At 42.3% G+C, this 20165-nt stretch overlaps 1 protein-coding gene across 6 annotated transcripts in view; it reads right to left on the bottom strand.

The window, feature by feature from the left end:
- The window catches only part of HEPHL1 (hephaestin like 1), a 118303-nt gene that overhangs the window by 73996 nt on the left and 24142 nt on the right, over positions 1–20165 (bottom strand). For all 6 annotated transcript variants that reach the window (XM_038412461.2, XM_043504157.1, XM_043504158.1 and 3 more), the window contains exons 3-11: positions 19390–19602; positions 17576–17755; positions 15477–15731; positions 14020–14188; positions 8216–8355; positions 7903–8034; positions 5370–5581; positions 4495–4645; positions 3099–3311 (exon numbers count right to left, since the gene is read on the bottom strand). In XM_038412461.2, the coding sequence (XP_038268389.1) occupies positions 3099–3311; positions 4495–4645; positions 5370–5581; positions 7903–8034; positions 8216–8355; positions 14020–14188; positions 15477–15731; positions 17576–17755; positions 19390–19602 (1665 nt within the window). The remainder of the gene's footprint in view (positions 1–3098; positions 3312–4494; positions 4646–5369; positions 5582–7902; positions 8035–8215; positions 8356–14019; positions 14189–15476; positions 15732–17575; positions 17756–19389; positions 19603–20165) is intronic.

Here is a 20165-nt window from a genome sequence, read left to right as displayed (position 1 = left end):
CATTATCTATGGGTATCACATTTTCAACTTTCAGGAGTAACATCATTTTTCTAATACTACAGTGCCATTTCTTTTCCTGCAGATGTTCCTTCAAAGAATATAACGGGGATACTAGGGCATCCTACCCACTTTGTTAGGTGGGATCGGGCAGCAAATCCAACTTCAGGCTGCTGAACACCACTTTGCTGAGAGATAATGGACTCTTGCTTAGTTTCGGCTCCATTTTAGTTGGCATTCAGCTTCTGCTGATGTTGGCTTGTGTTTTAGGTACCTATCCAGTGCCAGAGCTTTAATGTTATTACCTGATCAACTGTGCAGCTGTGAAGTCATTGATCAAATAGTAAAGTTAGGAACAAGAACATAGCACCCTTTTATCTAAAAGTCTCAAAGTGCTTTGCAAACATCAATACTCATATTAAGACAGATTGCACTGTGAAGGCCCAGCCCAGGAGAGTGGCTAGGGCAGAGCAGTCTTGCCCCAGGGAACGTTCTGGAAGGCACTGTGCCACAATGACTCCCAGAGCTCCTGAGAGCACAGCTGTTGTGCCATTCCTCAGGGCTTGTCTACACTATAGGTTATGTGGTATAACTTACATTGCTCAGCAGTGTGAATAAGCCACCCCCTGAGCGACATCAGTGACACTGACCTAAGCGCTGGTGTGGACAGCGCTAAGTCAGCAGGAGAGTTTCTCCCACAGACATAGCTACCGCCTCTCACCGAGGCGGTTTTATTATGCTGACGGAAGAGCTCTCTCCTGTCAGTAGGGAGTGTCTTCAATGCAGCTGCGCTGTTTAAGGGCTAGTCTATACTAGTAGCACTACGAGTGTAAACTCTTCAGGGAAGGGACAACTCTTACTAGGTGTTTGTACAGCACCTGGCATAATGGGCCCTGATCTGACTGGGAATTACTGCAATATATAGGGACCAGTTGTGCCACCCACGTATTCACCAGCATGAATAAGGAATGAATGCTTGAGCCTATACTAAATAGGAGGGTGCAGCATTTGATCATCCCTACTGGCAAGTGCAAAGAGAGTTAGGTGAAGCCATGACTCCTCTCTGTCCTTCCTAGAGAGGTTCCCACCCACAGGGTCCTAGCTCTGAGCAGCTTTTGCTCTCAGGGCTTACAAGGACAGTGGTGGCTTCCCATAAAATGTCTGAAAGATGGGCAAGGCTTCTTGTATCCTCCTTCTTGTGCACCCAAGCAGAGGCTGACCACAATCTGGCTCTGAATAGTTACATCTTGCAATACCCCTGTGAGGTAGGTTTCAGAGTAGCAGCCGTGTTAGTCTGTATTCGCAAAAAGAAAAGGAGTACTTGTGGCACCTTAGAGACTAACAAATTTATTAGAGCATAAGCTTTCGTGAGCTTCATCCGATGAAGTGAGCTGTAGCTCACGAAAGCTTATGCTCTAATAAATTTGTTAGTCTCTAAGGTGCCACAAGTACTCCTTTTCTTCCTGTGAGGTAGGTAAATGTTTTCAGATCCATTTGTTGCTGGGCAAGCTGAGGCACAGAGAAGTTAAGTGATGTATTCAAGACCAACTCAGCAGCTCAGTGGTCGAGCCAGAAGTAGAACCCAGGCTTCCTAACTCTCAGTACCTTATTCTACATACTAGATTCCAATCCCACCCTACTGCTTATAAAGCAAAGGTTATGGAGAAGTAAAACATCCTTTAATTAAGATGAATCACAGATGTTAGAGACTGAAAAAATCCATTAAGCCATTCACTCCAGCTTCTTGTTAGTGCAGGATCATGAGAAAGGCAGATTGTTTGTTCAGATGCCCAAATTCTGGCATGATTTATACTCTGTAATTCCATTGAGACGATAGCATTGCATAGGATGCACGCTGGAACAGAATTTTCTTTCCACTCCATACTTATACTCATCACACAATGGACCAAATCCAACTTGCTAACATACATACATACATACATACATAACTCCCGTTGATGTCACATCGGCTATGTCTACGCTATAGCTACGCACAGCTGTAATGGCTGAGCAGTTAAGGCATTGGAACTGAAATCCAGTGGGGTTTCCCTGCTCAGCTTTGAATCCTCCTCACAGCAAGAGCTGTGTTTTAGTTAAGCACTTGAATAAGCTATCTAGGGAGGTTTCGAATCTCCATGATTGGAGGTTTTTAAGAACAAGTTAGACAATCACCTGTCAGGGCTGGTTTAGATAATACTTAGTCCTGCCTTGAATGCAGGGGACTGGACTAGAAGACCTCTTGAGGTCCCTTCCAGCCCTATGATTCTATGAGCTAGGGTTGTGATGCCGGTGCTCATATACGCATACTCATGAGAGCTCATCTAAATAGCAGTGTAGCCACGGTAGCAGCAGAGTGGGCACCACTGAGCCATGGAGAGTACAGACCCTCCTGAAACTGGCGGGTATGAGAGCTGGCACAATTGTGTGTACATGAGCAGGGAAATTACATCCCTAGCTCACAATGCAGGTGTTTGTTAAATGCTCTGGCAAAATTCTTCTCTCAGCTACACTGTTGCAAAACTAACAACTCCACTGGAGTTACACCCGTGTAAAGGAAAACAACATTGGACCCTAATGTTTGCAAAGCCTCTCAGGGCAGGATTTGTCCCATATTCATTTTGAAAACATCACATCACTGGATGATTAATGGAGAAATGGGAACATCTTTTATGCACACTCTAGGTGAAATGGAGCCCAGTACAGAGGCTCAAGGCTATGCCTCACTTCAGTCCCACTTAAGTCGTCACTACAGATCTTAAGTCGTGCTGGCCTTGTTCATGGGGGTGAATTTTACCTTTAATCAAAATGCTGTATTTAGAGTTATGGAACATTTTATGATGATCCTCTCTGCCTGCCTGTCAGTCTGTCCCATGCCCATCAATGTGGGGGTGCTGTCTTTTGTTCCTTGGTATACATACTTACCTGAATTCTAGCATCTTAGCAATAAAGAACTTTGGCCTGAAGTAAGGCTCCTAGATTCACATGCACTTTATGACCCCTTCACATTGCCAGAGAAGTGTAAATGGGCCTTAACATAACTGATAATCAAGCCATTTGATTCCTCTGAACAGAGCAATACTGAGATAAATTCAAAAACATACCCACGTGATCTGGCTGCATGAGCGCTGTCCCCGATGAGTGGGGAAACAAGACCAGAGTATCCCTTGTCGTCCCGCTCAAATGGATGGTGTTTCCTTGGAAATGAACTCCATGCATGTCCGTGAAGGTACCTAGGCCAATCATATGCCAAGAAACGTTGTCATCCTTGCACATCACCAATCCTGGCAGATTACCGAACAAGTAGCCATTTACAGCTGAAGGAGAATACAGTCCAGTTAGTAAGATGTGTAGTAATTCTGCAAATATTCTGCTAGCATGTCTAACCAGAGAACTCTGACTGAGTATGTCACATTAATTAATTAATTAAGTGAAGCACTGCATAGGTAGTATCTATCAACATCAAGTACTGAAGATTAATTGCCTTAATGCTGTTCCTATAAACCCCTGTCTGGGTATCTGAACTACTGTTAGATTTCATTCTTAGTCTGTGAAATGAGATCTCTTAATAATTCTTTACATTACAATGGCAACTTTCATCCAAGCATTTCAAAGTGCTTTCCTAACATTAATTAAGCCTCACAGCAACACTATAAATTAGAAACGCCAATGCACTGATGGTTAAGGCAAAGGAGTGGGCGTAAGGAGACCTAGATTATAGTCTCAGCTGTGACTCAGCCTTCTTGTGTTACATAGACCAAGTCACTTAACCATACTTTGCCTCAATTTCCATTTTTATAGAATTAAGATAGAAATCCCTCTTTATTTCCCAGAGGTGTTGTGGAGCTAACCTCAGTAAGGTTTGTAAAGCACTCTGCAATACTTGGCACTTTTCATCCATGTCAGCATAAGGAACTATTAAGAGATACTGCCTCATACTGTAAGAATTAAATATAATCAGCTGAACAAACCCAATTCTGAGTTTATAGGAAATGAATTAAGACAGGCATAATTAATCTAAAGTATGTGATACTGAAAGACATCACATGCATAGTATTTCACAATATTTCCTTTATAATTAATTGATGTAACATGAGCAGTTGACTGCATAGGTGTAATAGATTATTTTCATTTTACAGACAGGGAAACTGAGGCACAGAGAGGTTAAGTGAGTTGATCCAGGTCACACAGCTAGTCAGGCACTATCCTGATGGGCCCAAGACACTCTGACTAAGAGCCAGATTCTGATCCCTATACACATGCTGAGATGCAGAATGTGATGTAGTCTTATTTACTGCAATGGGAGCAAAGTACTATTCAGTGTGAGTTAGGGTATCAGAATCCGGCCCTAAATCAGGATAGCCAACCCCACAGCACATTCCCTCACAAAGAAAAGCATTGTAACAGCAGCAACAAATGATGACAAAAATTGGTAAGTCTTACACCTTCACTATTCATCTTTTAAATATCTCTGGAAAGTCTTATTTAAAGATTCCATACCGTGCATTTTGTTGGATTCCTGGAAATCCTCATCTTCATTGTTTACCTTTGAGGGGTCCCCAGTAAACACCTTAATATTTTTGTCAAGATACCAGCTGAGATTCTCATCAAAGACTGTGAAGAGCAGATAAAATTCCTTGTCTATTCCTTTCTACAGTCAGGAAGGAAGCAAATGCATTAAAACAAAAGGTGCCTACAGAATTTCACATGTAAACATTTTTTTCTCATGAACTTCATGACAGCAAAATAATACTCTGCTTCAGTCATTCTCGACCTTCTCCATACCAGCACCCCATGTCACACCAGGACCTGTTCCATTCAGCCATAAAGAAAGGTAGGTTGTTCATGATTCCATGAGACCTGTTCATGACCCCCAGATTGAGGACCCATGTTCTACTTTAGTCTGTATAGCTTCTTATACTGCACTCATCACCCTGCTATCTGAATTACATATTAATTGATACACAGAGACCCACAGAGACAGGCACACACCAAAGCCCCTGATCTGAACACCCAGGAACTATGATGATGTTCAGATGTGGATCTGGATCCAAACTTTGCATATGGAGAAATTCAGAGTCAGATCAGAACTTCGTAGCTTAGGTCCAGCTCTAGTCTGTATGACAAATGTAATGCTTCAGGGAAAATGGAAAAAAAAATACAACTATAACACACTTAGCTTAGTGGGCAATGCCAATTTCTTCTTCCTGACTTCCACTGATGAGCTTCCACTCTTAATAATGAAATTTGTTTACCCTTTCAAATATTTTATTAATTGGGCTGAGCCCATGTTGTGCAATTCAGACCAGGATGTGAACTTCTCCAGATCACCAAATCATGCCATTCAGGATAGGTAAACACGTCACATTTAGTACCTGTGTTCCATCATGATTCAAAGTGTTCTTTCTACAAACTATCAAAGGTCCTACAAGGCCAGAGTTGGTGTCCATGACTGGATCAGATGCTGAGTAGTACAGGTAAGTCAGGCATGGTGGATCGCTGGTGGTTGGGCCTACGTTTTCAGGCACTCTCCATTTGTATGTGAAGGTCTCACAGGGTTTAACATGTGCTCCCAACTTCCAATGTCCTTAAAATACAAAGCCAATAAAAGCACCCCCCAAAAATTACACTTTTCTTCCATTTCCCACAAAATAAGCAATAGTTGGAGATCAGTCAGTCATTAGTTTCTGAGAACACGTTCTCTGTTCTAAGCAAAAAAGCAGCACAAACACTGTCCAAATATTCACTGCTCTTTTCCAAAGGGCTGGGCATGCCCGACTCCCATTGACAGCAGTTGGAGCTGTGGCTACTCAACAATTCAGACTCCGTTATTTGTTTCTTTCTGGCTCTGCAACAGCACACCAGAAACTGTTATGGTCTCAGGGGTATTGCTTGCTGTTTATATGTTGTGACTTATTTGGAAGGGAGTACTGTCATGCAAAGGTTTGGTATATTGCTCGTCACAGGAAACTCAGGGACAATGTTAAACTGGTAACACATCAGCCATGGAGAATGTCAGTATCACTGAGTGAAGACTTACAAAAGAGACTTTCTAGGACGGTTAGAAAAAGGAGTCGATTCCACACCCTTCAAACAAAATGGTAAAACATCCACTGGCAGCATGTGAGCAAGAGCAGGCCCAAAATGTGCTTTAAGATTGAAGAAATCATTGATTGGGCTGGTTGTCTCACTGCAGTTAAATGTGTCTGCCACTGGCATTTTATTCTCTCTGTGGCAGTTTATTTCAACTGAGCTCTTGAAATATTTCATAGGACCACAGAGGATACATTTGAAAGCTTAGATGGACTATGAACAAGTATACTGACATTATTACTTGGGGCTATAATATGTGCTACAAATCACACTATAAAGAATGCAGAAGCAGAGAGTTGTACTGAAGAATGAAAAATGACAGCTCTTAGTAAACAAAATAGCATTGCTTTGGAGATAAATAACCCTCTGCCACAGGATAGGAGTGAGCTGCAGGATGGGAGAATATGTCTAAACATCATAATAAAAAAAGCTATACAATGCATCCAAGGTACAGTTAGTGTTCAGCCAATTCATGCCAAGAATGGCCACAGGAATGAGTGCATCGCCTAGGGCCCTATTACTAGAGAACTCCCACTGAGGTCAGAACATGAATGTGAGCAGACAGAGCAGAAGCACACTTCAATCAGGGGACAACTGCTGATGTTGGTAGCAGCAGGGTCTTTACCGACGACATCAGTGCTGCCCTCAGGGTGGTCTTGTTTCAGGAATACAACACGGCTGGCTGCCTGGATGCCCACATTACATGCTGGGAGATCAGTGATTGAAAGCGTAACAGAGTGTGCTGCTGCTGTTTGTATGGATTTCATTAGTTTGTTTACATTTTCACTTTACTAGCTCTGCACAACTTTCTGCTGGTAATATGTCCTGTGCGTTAGTTCCGAGTGCTGCCAGGGCAGTCGAAACAAAGCAGGTTGGCCAACAAGTGACTTGCCCTTCTGTTGAATGCTTTAAATGAGACAAAAAGTGCTACAGAGACTATGCAGAAATATTCTCAGATTAGGGAACTAGAATGTTTAGGCCTAATTTATACTGTGGGAGATTTCATATCAACATTTTTGTATTTACAAGGATTAACTGCTTTGCTGCTTTCCAGTTACATTGGGCAAAAGGTACCTCCAGTGCTGCTCAATGTTCCAGGTGTATCACATCAGAACATCAAAACAATGCTACCGTTACAGCCGGGGGTGGGCTGGGGGAGAAGAGGCGGAAATGAAGTAGCTCAGAACAGATCCTAAATTATTAACAGCAATATCCTAAAGAACAGCAATATTTAAAGGTTTAAGACAAACAAAAGAGATATGTACCAGATTCTAATATCAGTTACTCTGGTGCAAATACAGTGTAGCTCCACTGACTTATTCTAGATTTCCACTAGTATAAATGAGATCAAAATCTGGCCTATGATTTTCATTTGACATTACAAGATGGGAAAATATCTATTGGTCTCCAATGCATTGTCTAGTGCAAATCCAAGTGGAGGATCCAACAGAGTGACTGAATGTATTTCTATGGCCTGTGTTATACAGAAGATCAGACTAGATCAGTGGTGGGGGGTGCCGCTTCCCGCAGCTCCCATTGGCCGGGAACGGCAAACCGCAGACACTGGGAGCTGCGGGCGGCTGTACAAATGTAAACAAACTGTCTGGTGGCCCGCCAGCGGATTACCCTGACAGGCCGCATGCGGGCCGCAGGTGGCCCACCACTGAACTAAATGATCTAAGGATACCTTCTGGCCTTAAAATCTATGACTATCTGAAGCAGACAAAGCTATAATGCTACAGATGAGGAGAGTTAGCTTCACGTAAACCAGATGGCAGCAATCCTACCTTCATTACCCACACAGCTGAAACTTACCATCTAAATATGATGTTCCTTCCGATTGCTTGCTATAGCTCACACCATGTGGCATAATGCTATAGTTCTTCTCAGCTTTGTTGGCAAAGGTAACTAACAAAGTATCTCCCACTTCAGCCTTGATAACGGGGCCTTGAAAACAGAGCAGAAAAGGAGTCACTTTGAAAAATCAGCCCCATTCTGTAGAGGGGGCAATATTTTTCTGCTTGGCAGTTTTTCTAATAGCTACGTGCACAAAATTCCCACTGAAGTGGATTGGAATTGCATGCTCACAAATGAGGCAAGTGATAGGACCTGAAAATATTTACTGTACCAAGAATTCCAAGGTGCATTGTAGCCTCAGTTCGGTTCTTCTTTCTGGTAAACTTGTCATCAGTGTATTCCACATACTGAACTTTCCAGTACTGTCCTCCTATTCTATCAGTCCCTTGTGTAAAGAATGGTGCAGACTCACTGTGAAAAACAAATCAGACTGATTACATAGTAGCATATACATTTATAACACTTCACTTTGGGCAAAAGTCCTTCTCTCAAATGAGACAGAACACAAGACTAGATGGACAATGGATCTATCCAGTATGGCCATTCTTATTATCTACTGATTAAACAAACACTATATAAAAGCTAGGTATATTATTATTGTCATTGTCATGTTATGGCATTGTTATGTCCCAGAATTCAGGTGCCATCATATGCTCAGCCTGTATCATGAGTGGAATTCCCATGGTTATGAATGGGTGCTCTGTGTGAAGATTAACCAACAAAAAATGTGCATTATAGAGAACAGAAATGCACTGCAGATCCAGAACCAGCCCTAGAGATTGGTCTAATAGTTTGTCTGAAACTTCTTGCCTTGGCAGGTTATACATTCCAGAATTAAGTGACAGTGTCGTCATCTGATTTCAAATTCTGGAAAGGTGGAGGTGGCTGTTAGAAATGACAGGAGGAGAGTGTGAAGAACAGGATCATAGAACCATAGGGTTAGATAGGACAGTAAGGTTCATCTAGTCTAACCCCCTACAAAATGCAGGATTTGCTGGATCTAAACCATCCAAGACAGATGGCTATCCAGCCTCCTTTTAAAACCTCCAGTGAAGGAGATTCCACAACTAGGGTGACCAGATGTCCTGATTTTATAGGGACAGTCCTGATTTTTGGGTCTTTTTTATATAGGGTCCTATTACTCCCCCACCCCCATCCTGATTTTTCACATTTGCTGTCTAGTCACCCTATCCACAACCTCTCTAGGCAATCTGTTCCATTGTCCTGCTGCTCTTACAGTTAGGAAGATTTTCCTGAGATTTAACCTAAATCTGCTGTGCTGTAGTTTGAACCCTTGCGTTCTGTGGCAAGAGAGAACAACTTTTCTCTATCTTCTTTAAAGGTAGCCTTTCAAGTATTCGAAGCCTGCTATCATGTCCCACTTAATCTCTTCTTTTCCAAACTAAACTTTTCCAAACTTCTTTTCCAGTTCCCTCAGCTTTTGCTCATATGGCTTGCATTCCATCCTTTTATCATCTTTGCTGCATGCCTCTAGATCCTTCCAATTTTTCTACATCCCTTCTATACACTGGTGACCAAAATTGGACACAGTACTCCAGCTGAGACCTAACCAGCACTGAGTAGAGTGGTACTATCACCTCCTGTGACTTGCATGCTATGCCTCTGTTAATGCAAACTAAAATTGCATTTGCTTTTTTTTTTTTTTGCAACAGCATTGCATTTCTGACTCCGGTTGAGGTTGTGATCCACCATAAGTCCTTCCCAGCAGTGCTGCTGCCAAGCCAGTTATCCTCCATTTTGTATTTGTGCATTTGGTTTTACTTCCCAAAGAATAGCAACTTATATTTGTCTTTGCTGAATTTCATTTTGTTGTCTATCGCTCAGTTCTCCAATTTAATCAAGATCCCTCTGAATTTTAGCTCTATCCTCCAAAGTGCTGACAACACCCCCTTTATATCATCTGCAAATTTAGTCAGTATGCTCTCTATTCCTATACCCAGGTCATTAATAAATATATTAAACACTGGACCCAGAACAGATCCCTAGGGAACCTCATTTGGGACCTACCTCCAATCTAACATCATTCCACTAATAGTTACTCTTTGTTTGTGGTTGTTTAACGAATTATGTATCCATTTAATGGTAGTTCTGTCAAGCCTGCATTTCTCCAGCTTATCAGAATTTCCTGTGGGACTGTGTCAAAAGCCTTGCTGAAGGCCAGGTATATTATGTCCACCACATCCCCCCCATCCACCAAACTAGTTACACTGTCAAACAAGGAAATCAAGCTGGGTTGGCATGATTTGTTCTTAGTAAATCCATGCTTGCTGCTCACCTTCTCTACTGAGCAGCTGACCCACACCATCCTTGATTTTTCTTTTATGTCTGACATATTTGAAGAATCCCTTCTAGTTGTCTCTAACATTTCTTGCCAGCTATAACTCATTCTTTGCCTTGGCTTTCCTGATTTTTTCCCCTACGCATTCATGCTATTCCCATGTACACTTCCTTGGTGACATGCCCCTCCTTTTACTTCCTGTATGAATGTGTCCCTTTTGGTTTCTGGATAGCTAAAAAGCTCCTTGTGAAGCCATATTGGCCTCCTATGGTGCTTCTTATCTTTTCTCTGCGTCAGACTAGCTTGATGTTGAGCCTCCAGTATTACATCTTTTAGGAACTGCCAGCCTTGGCAGCCAGCCCCCTTCAACTCCTTTTTTTCCTAATTGGTATTTCCATGGCAACTTGCCTACTATTTCTCTGAGTTGGTTGAAATCCAGTTTTGAATTCCAGTGTCCTTGTTTTGCTGTTCTTATGTCCTCCTTTCCATAGGATCTTGAATTCTATCAGATCATGATCACTTCCTCCCAAGTTCCTGATCACCTTCACGTTCGCAACTAATTCATCTCTGTTGGTCAAAATGGATGACCCCTAGTTGTTTCCTCAATTTTCTGAGCGAGAAAGTTCTCCCTGGCATACGCTAAGAATTTGAAAGACATATTTTTTGCTGTAATAGTCTTCCAACAGATAACAGGAAAGTGAAAATCTCCCATTAATACTAACACATGTGTGTTAGTCTTGTTGCCTGCTTGTAGAATGATTCATCCACTTTCTCTTCCTGATTGGATCCCCACCATAGCATCGCTGCTGTTCTTTCCCTTTTTATCCTCACCCAGAGACTCTCAGTAGGTCTGCCGCACACTTCCTCTTGGACCTTGGAGCAAGTGTTTACATTCTTGATGTACAGTGCAATACTTCCTCCCTTTTTCCCCATACCTATCCTTTCAGAACAAACTATATCCCTCAGTGCTGGTACTCAAATCATGGGAATTGTCCCACCAAGTCACTGTAATGCCAATTATGTCAATTTTATTCATATACCATGACTTAGTTCATCCGGCTTGTTTCCCATACTCCTTGCATTTGCATACAGGCGTCAAAGGTATTTTGATGACTGACCTTTTGCTTTTCCTCTTGTTTTTTTAATGCAGTTGTGATTTCTAGTCTCTTCTCCAGAAATTAGCCCCTTTCCCTTGTCATTCATTTAATTTAATTTAACCTAATTTAAAGCTCTCCTTATCAAGTTTGCAGTACTCTGCCACTGAGTAACAGAGTGCCAAGGCTGAAGTGTGTAACGTTTGGGCATTGGCACCCCATGTTGCTTTGGTCAGTTTTCTAAGCTGGTTTTTGTGCGTTTTGACTTTATTTGTGACAATCTTAAAAAGACTGCGACTAAGGTCAAAACACACAACAACCTGCTCATAAAACTGGCCAGAATGACATGGGGCGCCAACACCCAAATGCTATGCACTTCAGCCTTGGCATTCGGTTACTCAGCAGCAGAGTAGTGTGCTCCAGTATGGGGTAGCTCATCTCACACAAGGATGATTTATGTATAACTTAATTTCACCGTGTGTATTATTTCAGGCACACTTAAATCTACTCCTCTACCATGGTTACCAGTTCTCTGCAATATTGCTCCATCCAGTGTTTGGAGAGGAAAGTGCAACAAAGCTCATGACAAAATTGGGTAATACACCACATCTGCTGTTAACTAAAGACTTGTTTAATCCATCATATGGTTGTCTGCCTTCATAGCGCCTGTTGTGGATAAATTTAGTAGGTAAGGGATTTACGGTAGAGGACGTGTGGCGAGCTTCATGGTGCACAGAGAAAGTGACAAATAATTATCTTGTCTTGGACCCCACTCAACATTAACAAGTGTCTGATTTACCATGAAGGCAATGGAGCCTTCTCAACCGGTTTTGTACTGGACATGGAATTTGTGCTGCAGAAGAATTTCAGTGGCATTTTAGAGACAGTCCACCATGTCAATGTGGGCAGCCACAAACCATGACATGGTTTGGAGAGGACTGCAAAATGACTCCACTTCCTGGAGGTCTTCATGCCTTGAACACTGTTGATAAGAATGCTGTGGCTTGGCTTGACCAGATTGCATATGCCAAATAAAATAATCAGGTTAGCCAGACGATGTCCAAAGATGCGCTTCCCAGTATTTGATAGATGGAGCCCATCCCATCACAGAAATCCTCTTTACTGGAACATCAGTTCATTGTCAAAGAAGCCAAAACCCTCTCACCAACACAACCCGAGTAGCCACACATTTACTTTCACTATTCGATAGTCTCTGCCCAGGCCTTTTCCTTCAATAAAGTGTGTGTACTGAACCAGTGCTGCAGTGTTGCGTTGGGCTGCAGTGCAACTGGAGGAGTCACTTTTTAGATGAGAGGTGTAGTGATGTGGTCGCTTACAGAGCACTCTCTCATGGCCAGGGGTCCCATTACAGGTACCCTGCCCTTACTGGCCCCGTCTTACAGGCCCTTTACCTTAGGGCAGCAGTAGGCAACCTGTGGGCCATACACAGCCCATCAGGGTAATCCACTGGCGAACCGTGAGACAGTTTGTTTACATTCTTTACATTACATACATTTCTTTACATTGTTTACATTACATACATTGTTTACAACGGTTCGCCGTTCCCGGCCCATGGGAGCTGTGGGAAGCAGCGCAGGCCACAAGTTGCCCACCACTTCCTTACGGTATGTCTATATTGCAATCAAAACTCCATGGCTGGCTGTGCCAGCTGACTCAGGCTCATGGGGCTCACTCAGGCTGTGGGGTTGTTTCACTGCAGTGTAGACTTCTGGGCTCGGGGTAGAGCCCAGGCTATAGGACCCTGAGATGCAGGATGGTCCCAGAGCTGAATGTCTACACTGCAGTTAAACTGGCTCTTAGCCCGAGCCCCATAAGCCCAAGCCAGTTGGCACGGGTCAGCTGTGGGTGTCTAACTGCAGTGCAGACATACCCTTACGCGATCCAGATAGGGGTGCTGTGAGCCACAGAGAGAGACTTTCTGGGACTGATTTAATGTCAAATAAAGTTCACACAAACCTCACGAGTCCTTAAATCATAAACAAATCCAAAAAGTCCTCAATGAGTCCCGGGGACAGAGACCAAAATCATAAGCCCCACCCATCTAGCTGGAGCTCTGGCACTACTCTTAGTCTCTCAACCTGACACTGCTGCAGCTTCCAGCTACCTTTTACCCTGGGATCACCCGATTCAACCCAGGTGTGGCTCATCAGGGCTTCACCTGGTTACATTTCATGGATGCGTGCGGTTTGTATATATATTGGGTTTCTAACACAAAGGAGTTAGATACACATTATTTAGCATGAAAGGGCCAGTTACATGTACTAATATATCTATAAAACTGAATTCACAAATCTGTGCTCACGCTGTGTTACATTGCAATTCAAGGCAAGACATAAGCGACTGTAAATATTAGAGGGCAGGACCTGTGTCATCCTAAGTGTCCGTATAGCACCTAGCACAATAGGCCCTTGATCCCGATTAGGTCTCTGAGCAATATCCTAATATAAAATCTCATCATCAACAGAAATTAAAAAAAAAAAAAAAAATAGATTTCACATTATGGCAACTTATGACAACAGTTGAGGTTTTCAAAGGCACTTAAGGGATTTGGACACCCATTTTTAATTAATGGAAATCCAGTGCACAAATCTGCTAGGGAGGTGTGAAAATCCACCCATACTCTTTACATTAAAAGTCGGAATGAAAGGCTGGGACACGTACCTGCCAGTGGTATTCAAGGCCTGCCCCGTGAATTTGTCATAGCCTTCAGGGCCGTAATTCCATAGCACGGCTTCAGCAGCAATAAAGTATCTTCTTTCCTGACCAGTCAATGAAGGCTGAGAAACATTTTTATGGCAGATCTGAACGTTATACAGCCCCTTCATACCAGCTAAAGTGTAGACAGAATCCACAAACAGTTCTTAAGACAGTGCAAATTTCACCATTTCAGGCATCTCTTTGGTGCAAAGTTAATGTACGTTAGCTTTGGTAGAGGAAGGTGAACTACATGGACTGGGAGAAATGACTTGGACTGTTTGGACAAATTTACATTTTTAAAGAGTTCCCCAATTTATATGGGGTTGAATTCTGCCATCCTTACTCTTTTTAGCATGGCACATTATTTCACAAGTAATACCACTGAAATCAAAGGGACTACTCATGGAGCAAGGTACTAGTCAAAGGCCTAGATCCTCAAAGGTCTATTTATTAACTCCCATTGATTTCAGTAAGAATGGCAGAATCTGGCCGTTAGTGTCTGGACCTTCGAGGCACTGAGCACCTCCTGAAAGGTATGAAGTATCCTCACCTCTCACCGACTTCAGCCAGAGTGGAGAGGGTGGGCAGCATCTTTTGGGAGGCACTCAGCACCTTGCAGAATCAAGCCTGGATTGCTTGATCCAAAGTTCATAGAAGCCAATGGGAGTCTCTGGATCAGACTCTGAGATTGTAAATTCTTTGGAACAGGGACTCTCTCTTATATTAGGTCTGTACAGTGCTGGGACAATGAGACCCAGAGCTGAGTATTGTATTATTAATAAATACTTAATAAATAATTAATAATAGTATTATTAAGTTCTTTCATGCAAAGGCCCCTCGCAGGCCTTTTAGAAACAGACCATTTTTATTAGATTTCTTTAAACAGAAAAAGTATGAAATGTTTTACCTGACATGACTTTAAAGTGTAGAAGAGTCTATATTCTACAAGACAGTGCAAAGAAAGGGCCTGACCCTTCATTCATTGCTCACCAAAAGCCCCAATATACACAACAAGTACTGAAGGCACCTTAGAGACTAACGAATTTATTTGAGCATAAGCTTTCGTGAGCTACAGTTCACTTCAGACTAACACGGCTGCTACTCTGAAAAAAGTACTGAGTTAGGGCTGGATCCTGTGTGAATAACCCTTCTTGTCTGACTCATCCTCACTCACATGAATCACTAAAGTTTTACACTCGCTGATGATTTGGCTTCATATAGCTTTTTGTCAATGACTGAAATAAGACTCAAGAGTTATTTGATGAAACAAGTAAGTGTAAGATATTAACGTCCTGGGAAAATGTAGGCCCCCAATTCTGTGCCTGCTCATTGAGTTCCTCTTTTTTAGTCCGAAATATGTACTCTAGATAATCTAACTTGGCATATTCCTGGAAGGATTTGCCAGATCTGTATCACTGTACCTTGTAAATGTTCATTTACTTGACAGGTTAACAGCCACTTCCCAACATTCCCTGCAATCATTTCCACTGTAATGAAGGTTGCTGGAAATAGGTTGACGACGTCTGCCCTGTGGCCTCTGTTAATGATGGTATGGCCATAGAAATATGCAGCGTGGATGTCTATCTCATTACCCATTCCAATCAAATACCAGGACACGGATTGACCAGCACACATTTCCAAGGTGGGGAGATTTCCAAAAATGTAACCATTAATAGCTAAAAGCAAAACAAAACACAACCATAAGATACAAAGTAGAAGCACAGACTGCTAGTGACTCTTATTTAAAGAATGTAAATGCCTGGTTCTTAAAATAAACCCTCAGAATGTCCATGCTGAGACCATATCCAAGTTATGGAATTAAACCCCCCCTCAAAACTCTCCTTTTCCATAATCCCTACAAAAAAACTTGACAACGGTTAGGCCGCTGGTGTGCAGAGACCTCATGCTGACCAGTATTGTCTCATTTCTTTGTGCCATCCCATCTGTGCGTCTATATCCATCTAGTCTATTACTTCTTATACTTAGATAATGAGCTCTTTGGGGCAGAACCAAACTGTCTGTTTGGTTTATGTTTATACAGCACCTACCCCACCTACCACCTGTCCATGACTAGTCACTACGATCATACAGATATAAATAATTAATAGCATGCATTAGTTGCAGCTGAAGAATAGTTCTGAAAAGATGAGCGGCTGCTGCAACTGAAAACCAGAGTGCAAACATTACAGCAATAGTTCTAGGTGGGAAAGAGGAAGGAGCACTTCGCATTAGATCACAGATCTGGGCATCCAGAGACCTGGATTTCTATTGTTATTTGTTATAAACTTCCTAGGTGATCTTGGGAAGTCACTTAGGCTAAGTTTTCAGTGAAATCTGTAGTTAAGTACCTAAATAAATGGCCTGATTTTGAAGTTAATGGACACTGTCGGTATGCAACACCTCTGAAAATCATAGAATAATAGAAATGTAAAGCTGAACAGGACTTGAGAGGTCCATCCCCCTGTATTCAGAAAGGGCCCAGTATACCTAGCCCATCCTTGACAAGAGTTTGTCTAACCAGTTCTTAAAAGCCTCCATTGATGGAGATTCCACATTTCTGTTAACTTCAAAATCCGGCCATTTATTTATGTGTGAAAATATGGATTTAATGACAGGTTTCAGAGTAGCAGCCGTGTTAGTCTGTATTCGCAAAAAGAAAAGGAGTACTTGTGGCACCTTAGAGACTAACAAATTTATTAGAGCATAAGCTTTCGTGAGCTACAGCTCACTTCTTTTTTCGAATGCATCCGATGAAGTGAGCTGTAGCTCACGAAAGCTTATGCTCTAATAAATTTGTTAGTCTCTAAGGAGCCACAAGTACTCCTTTTCAATATGGATTTAGGTGCCTAACTGTAGGTACTCAGATTTGAAAATGATTAAATTAATCTCTCTCTATCTCAGATTCTCCATATATAAAGGGACTACAGTACCACCTACCTACACTGCAGGGAACGAAGAGGCCAACTTCATTGGACCAGATGCTCAGCTGATACAAAAGGCTGTAGTTCCACTGACTGCAATAGTGCAATGCCAATTTATAATGCCAGCTGAGGATCTGGGCCATTATTTGTAAAGCACTTTTGAGCCTTGGACACTCTCCACTTCCAGTAGTGTTTTTACTGTTTTTGCAGTAGTGCAGTACATCTCACAATGCTTTATGAAAGGTCTGTCTCATCATTTCTCTTTTGCAGGTGGGGAAACTGAGGCACCAAAGGGTTAAACAATTTGCTAAAGTTCAAATAGCAAGCCAGTGGCAGAGATGGGCACAGGAGCCAGGCTTCCTTCTTCAGATCCTGTGCCATACATACCATGCTACTTATAGAATTGAGGGGAGGCTTTCTGTAAGTACAATGGGGTAATAATCTGGCCCACCCTCAGCCTATGCTTTCATTTCTTCCCAATTAACAGAGAAAGGAAAGACATTTAAAAGGCATTTATAAGGAACAGCAATATATTACAGACATGAAAACAGTCTAGGTGGTATTGTATGACAATGTTGTGCTTGATAGTGGCTGCTCACCATGCATTTTGTTGCTGTTCTTGAAACCTTCATCTTCTTTGTCAACCGTGGTTGGGTCCAAGCAGAAAGCTTTAATATTTGCATCAATGTACCAGCTGAGATTTTCATCTACAATGCTATACATCAAGGCAAAGCCTTTAGCAGCATCAGTGCTTTGTATTGAGGTGTCATCTAAACTTCCTAAACAGCAAACAAGAAAGTACTAAAAATAAACTCAGCGTTAATTACATTTAAACATTTCCTCTTACAGCAAGTCTGAATGTACAATATTTCTGAAGTACTTTATTAAGCTGCAAGACTTTTACAGACCAATTTCAGGATAATTATTGAATGAATGATGATACTGGGAATAAGGAAAGGAGTACTTGTAGCACCTTAGAGACTAACAAATTTATTTGAGCATAAGCTTTCGTGAGCTACAGCTCACTTCATTGGATGAATTCAGTGGAAAATACAATGGGGAGATTTATATACATAGAGAACATGAAACAATGGGTGTTACCATCACTCTCGTTACAGTGTGTATGGTAACACCCATTGTTTCATGTTCTCTGTGTATATAAATCTCCCCACTGTATTTTTCACTGAATGCATCTGATGAAGTGAGCTGTAGCTCATGAAAGCTTACGCTCAAATAAATTTGTTATTCTCTAAGGTGCCACAAGTACTCCTTTTCTTTTTGCGGATACAGACTAACATGGCTGCTACTCTGATACTGTGAATGTTAATTCAGCTTCATACATACAGGTAGATGGGATGATTTCATAGGCTCCCCTATGAAGAATGACTCTGAGGCACTCTAATGAGGCAGGCTGAGTTTGAGATTAGGTTAGCCCCTTTCATAGCAAAGTCGCCTTCTTCCTCAGGAAATACAAAGATTGCCCCGAGGTAGGCATACATTTTGTATGTAAAATACATGGGCCGGTTAGTTCAGATGTACAGAGCACATTCCCGTACACTGAAGATTCGACATGCATGAACATATAAAGATATATTCCATACAAAAAAGCCTGAATTAGAAAAACATTAAGGTTTCTAACTGAAGCACACCTATAAATCTGTAAATGCCAATGTTAAGGTTGCCTGCACAACTTTAACACTTGTCCCCTGTACAACAGTCATAGGTGCCAACTCTGTGGGTGCGCCGGGGCTGGAGCACCCATGAAAAAAAAAAAATAGTGAATGCACCCACCAGCTACCCGCTGACCAGCTGTTCAGTGGCAGGTAAGAGATGCGGAGGGGAGGGAGCAGAGTGGGGGCAGGAAGAGGTGGAGCGAGGGCAGGGCGCACTCAGGGGAGGGACGGAGCAGGGCGGGAAGAAAAAGAGCAAGGGTGGGGACGGAGCACCCACCCAGAAAGAAGAAAGTCAGCACCTGTGACGACAGTCTTTCATGACATGATCACATGCCATTTTTCCACAGAACCACTGCCAGGTTCAGTTTGCAGACTGGATGGTATTCTGTGAATGAGGCAGCTGTTTAATATTTATTTTGGTCCTCATTTTTTACATGTCGTCTCATCTGCAATGCACTACACACTATGCAACTTCTGCCCTAACTGAAGCAAGGATCCTGTGGATTATAGGCTAGTCACACATTACTGTCCTCTGGAGCAAGAGGGAAGCAGCAAGGGAATTGTCCCTGAGCCACAATTCCAAGCCTGGGGTGCTCCTAAAGTGGTACAACTATAAACTGCCCCTTACTATGAGCTGCGTACCGACACAATCAAGCCCATAACATTTACACCTATAAAAAAAAACGATTATTAAGATGCCGAAACAGGCAGAGGGGTTCTCAGTATTTTCAGCTCTGTACCTTTTTTACAAACCAGCAATGGTCCGATTAACCCGGAACTGATATCTCGAGGTGTATCAATGTGAGAATGGTAAATCCAAGTCAGGCAGGTTGGGTCTGCCAAAGTGGGGGCATACTCTTTCTTCACTGGCCATGTATATGTATAATTTCCACCAGGAACAACAATATCATCCTCTTTGCTTTTGCCACTTGTTCCATCTGGGTAGAGGGCTCCTAATGTGAGAAAAAGGGAGTTTAAGTCCAAACATATTGGAAAAACGGGTTACACTAGATAAGTATGGAATTTCTTCTTTTTGTTACATTTTTGGGAAATAACCTAACAAAGTATTTCGCAAACAGACCAATGACAGCAGCAATTGCAAACACAGAAACATTTACAAATCAAGATGTAATTCTGAGATTAGCCTCCCGCAATATTAGTAAGTATAATTTTCAAAAGACATCACGTTCAACAGCCTGGTAATGTTGATTTCCGCCTGATCTGTTTTGAGAGGTTGGCTCTACAGATCAAAGAGTAAAAGATAAAGGAAGCATACACAATGCAGAAAGATACAAAGAAACTGTCTGCTTCCATGCTAGTAGCTGTGCCTGCTGCTAGTATAAAAATCTGCATAAGCTACCTGAGACATCTGCGATGGCAGCTCTTCAGCTGACAGCAGGACTGGCCCATGCGCCTGGCTCCCACACCCAGTTGAACGCATATGCTCCCAGGAGGCATCCTATTCCCGGCCATTTAATTTGGGGTATTTAAATCTGGGGTTTTGGCCCGGCCTGTT

This window comes from Dermochelys coriacea, chromosome 1 (genome assembly GCF_009764565.3).
Source record: "Dermochelys coriacea isolate rDerCor1 chromosome 1, rDerCor1.pri.v4, whole genome shotgun sequence".
In the NCBI taxonomy this organism is placed as follows: domain Eukaryota; kingdom Metazoa; phylum Chordata; order Testudines; family Dermochelyidae; genus Dermochelys; species Dermochelys coriacea.
This window is presented reverse-complemented; position numbering and strand designations above follow the sequence as displayed.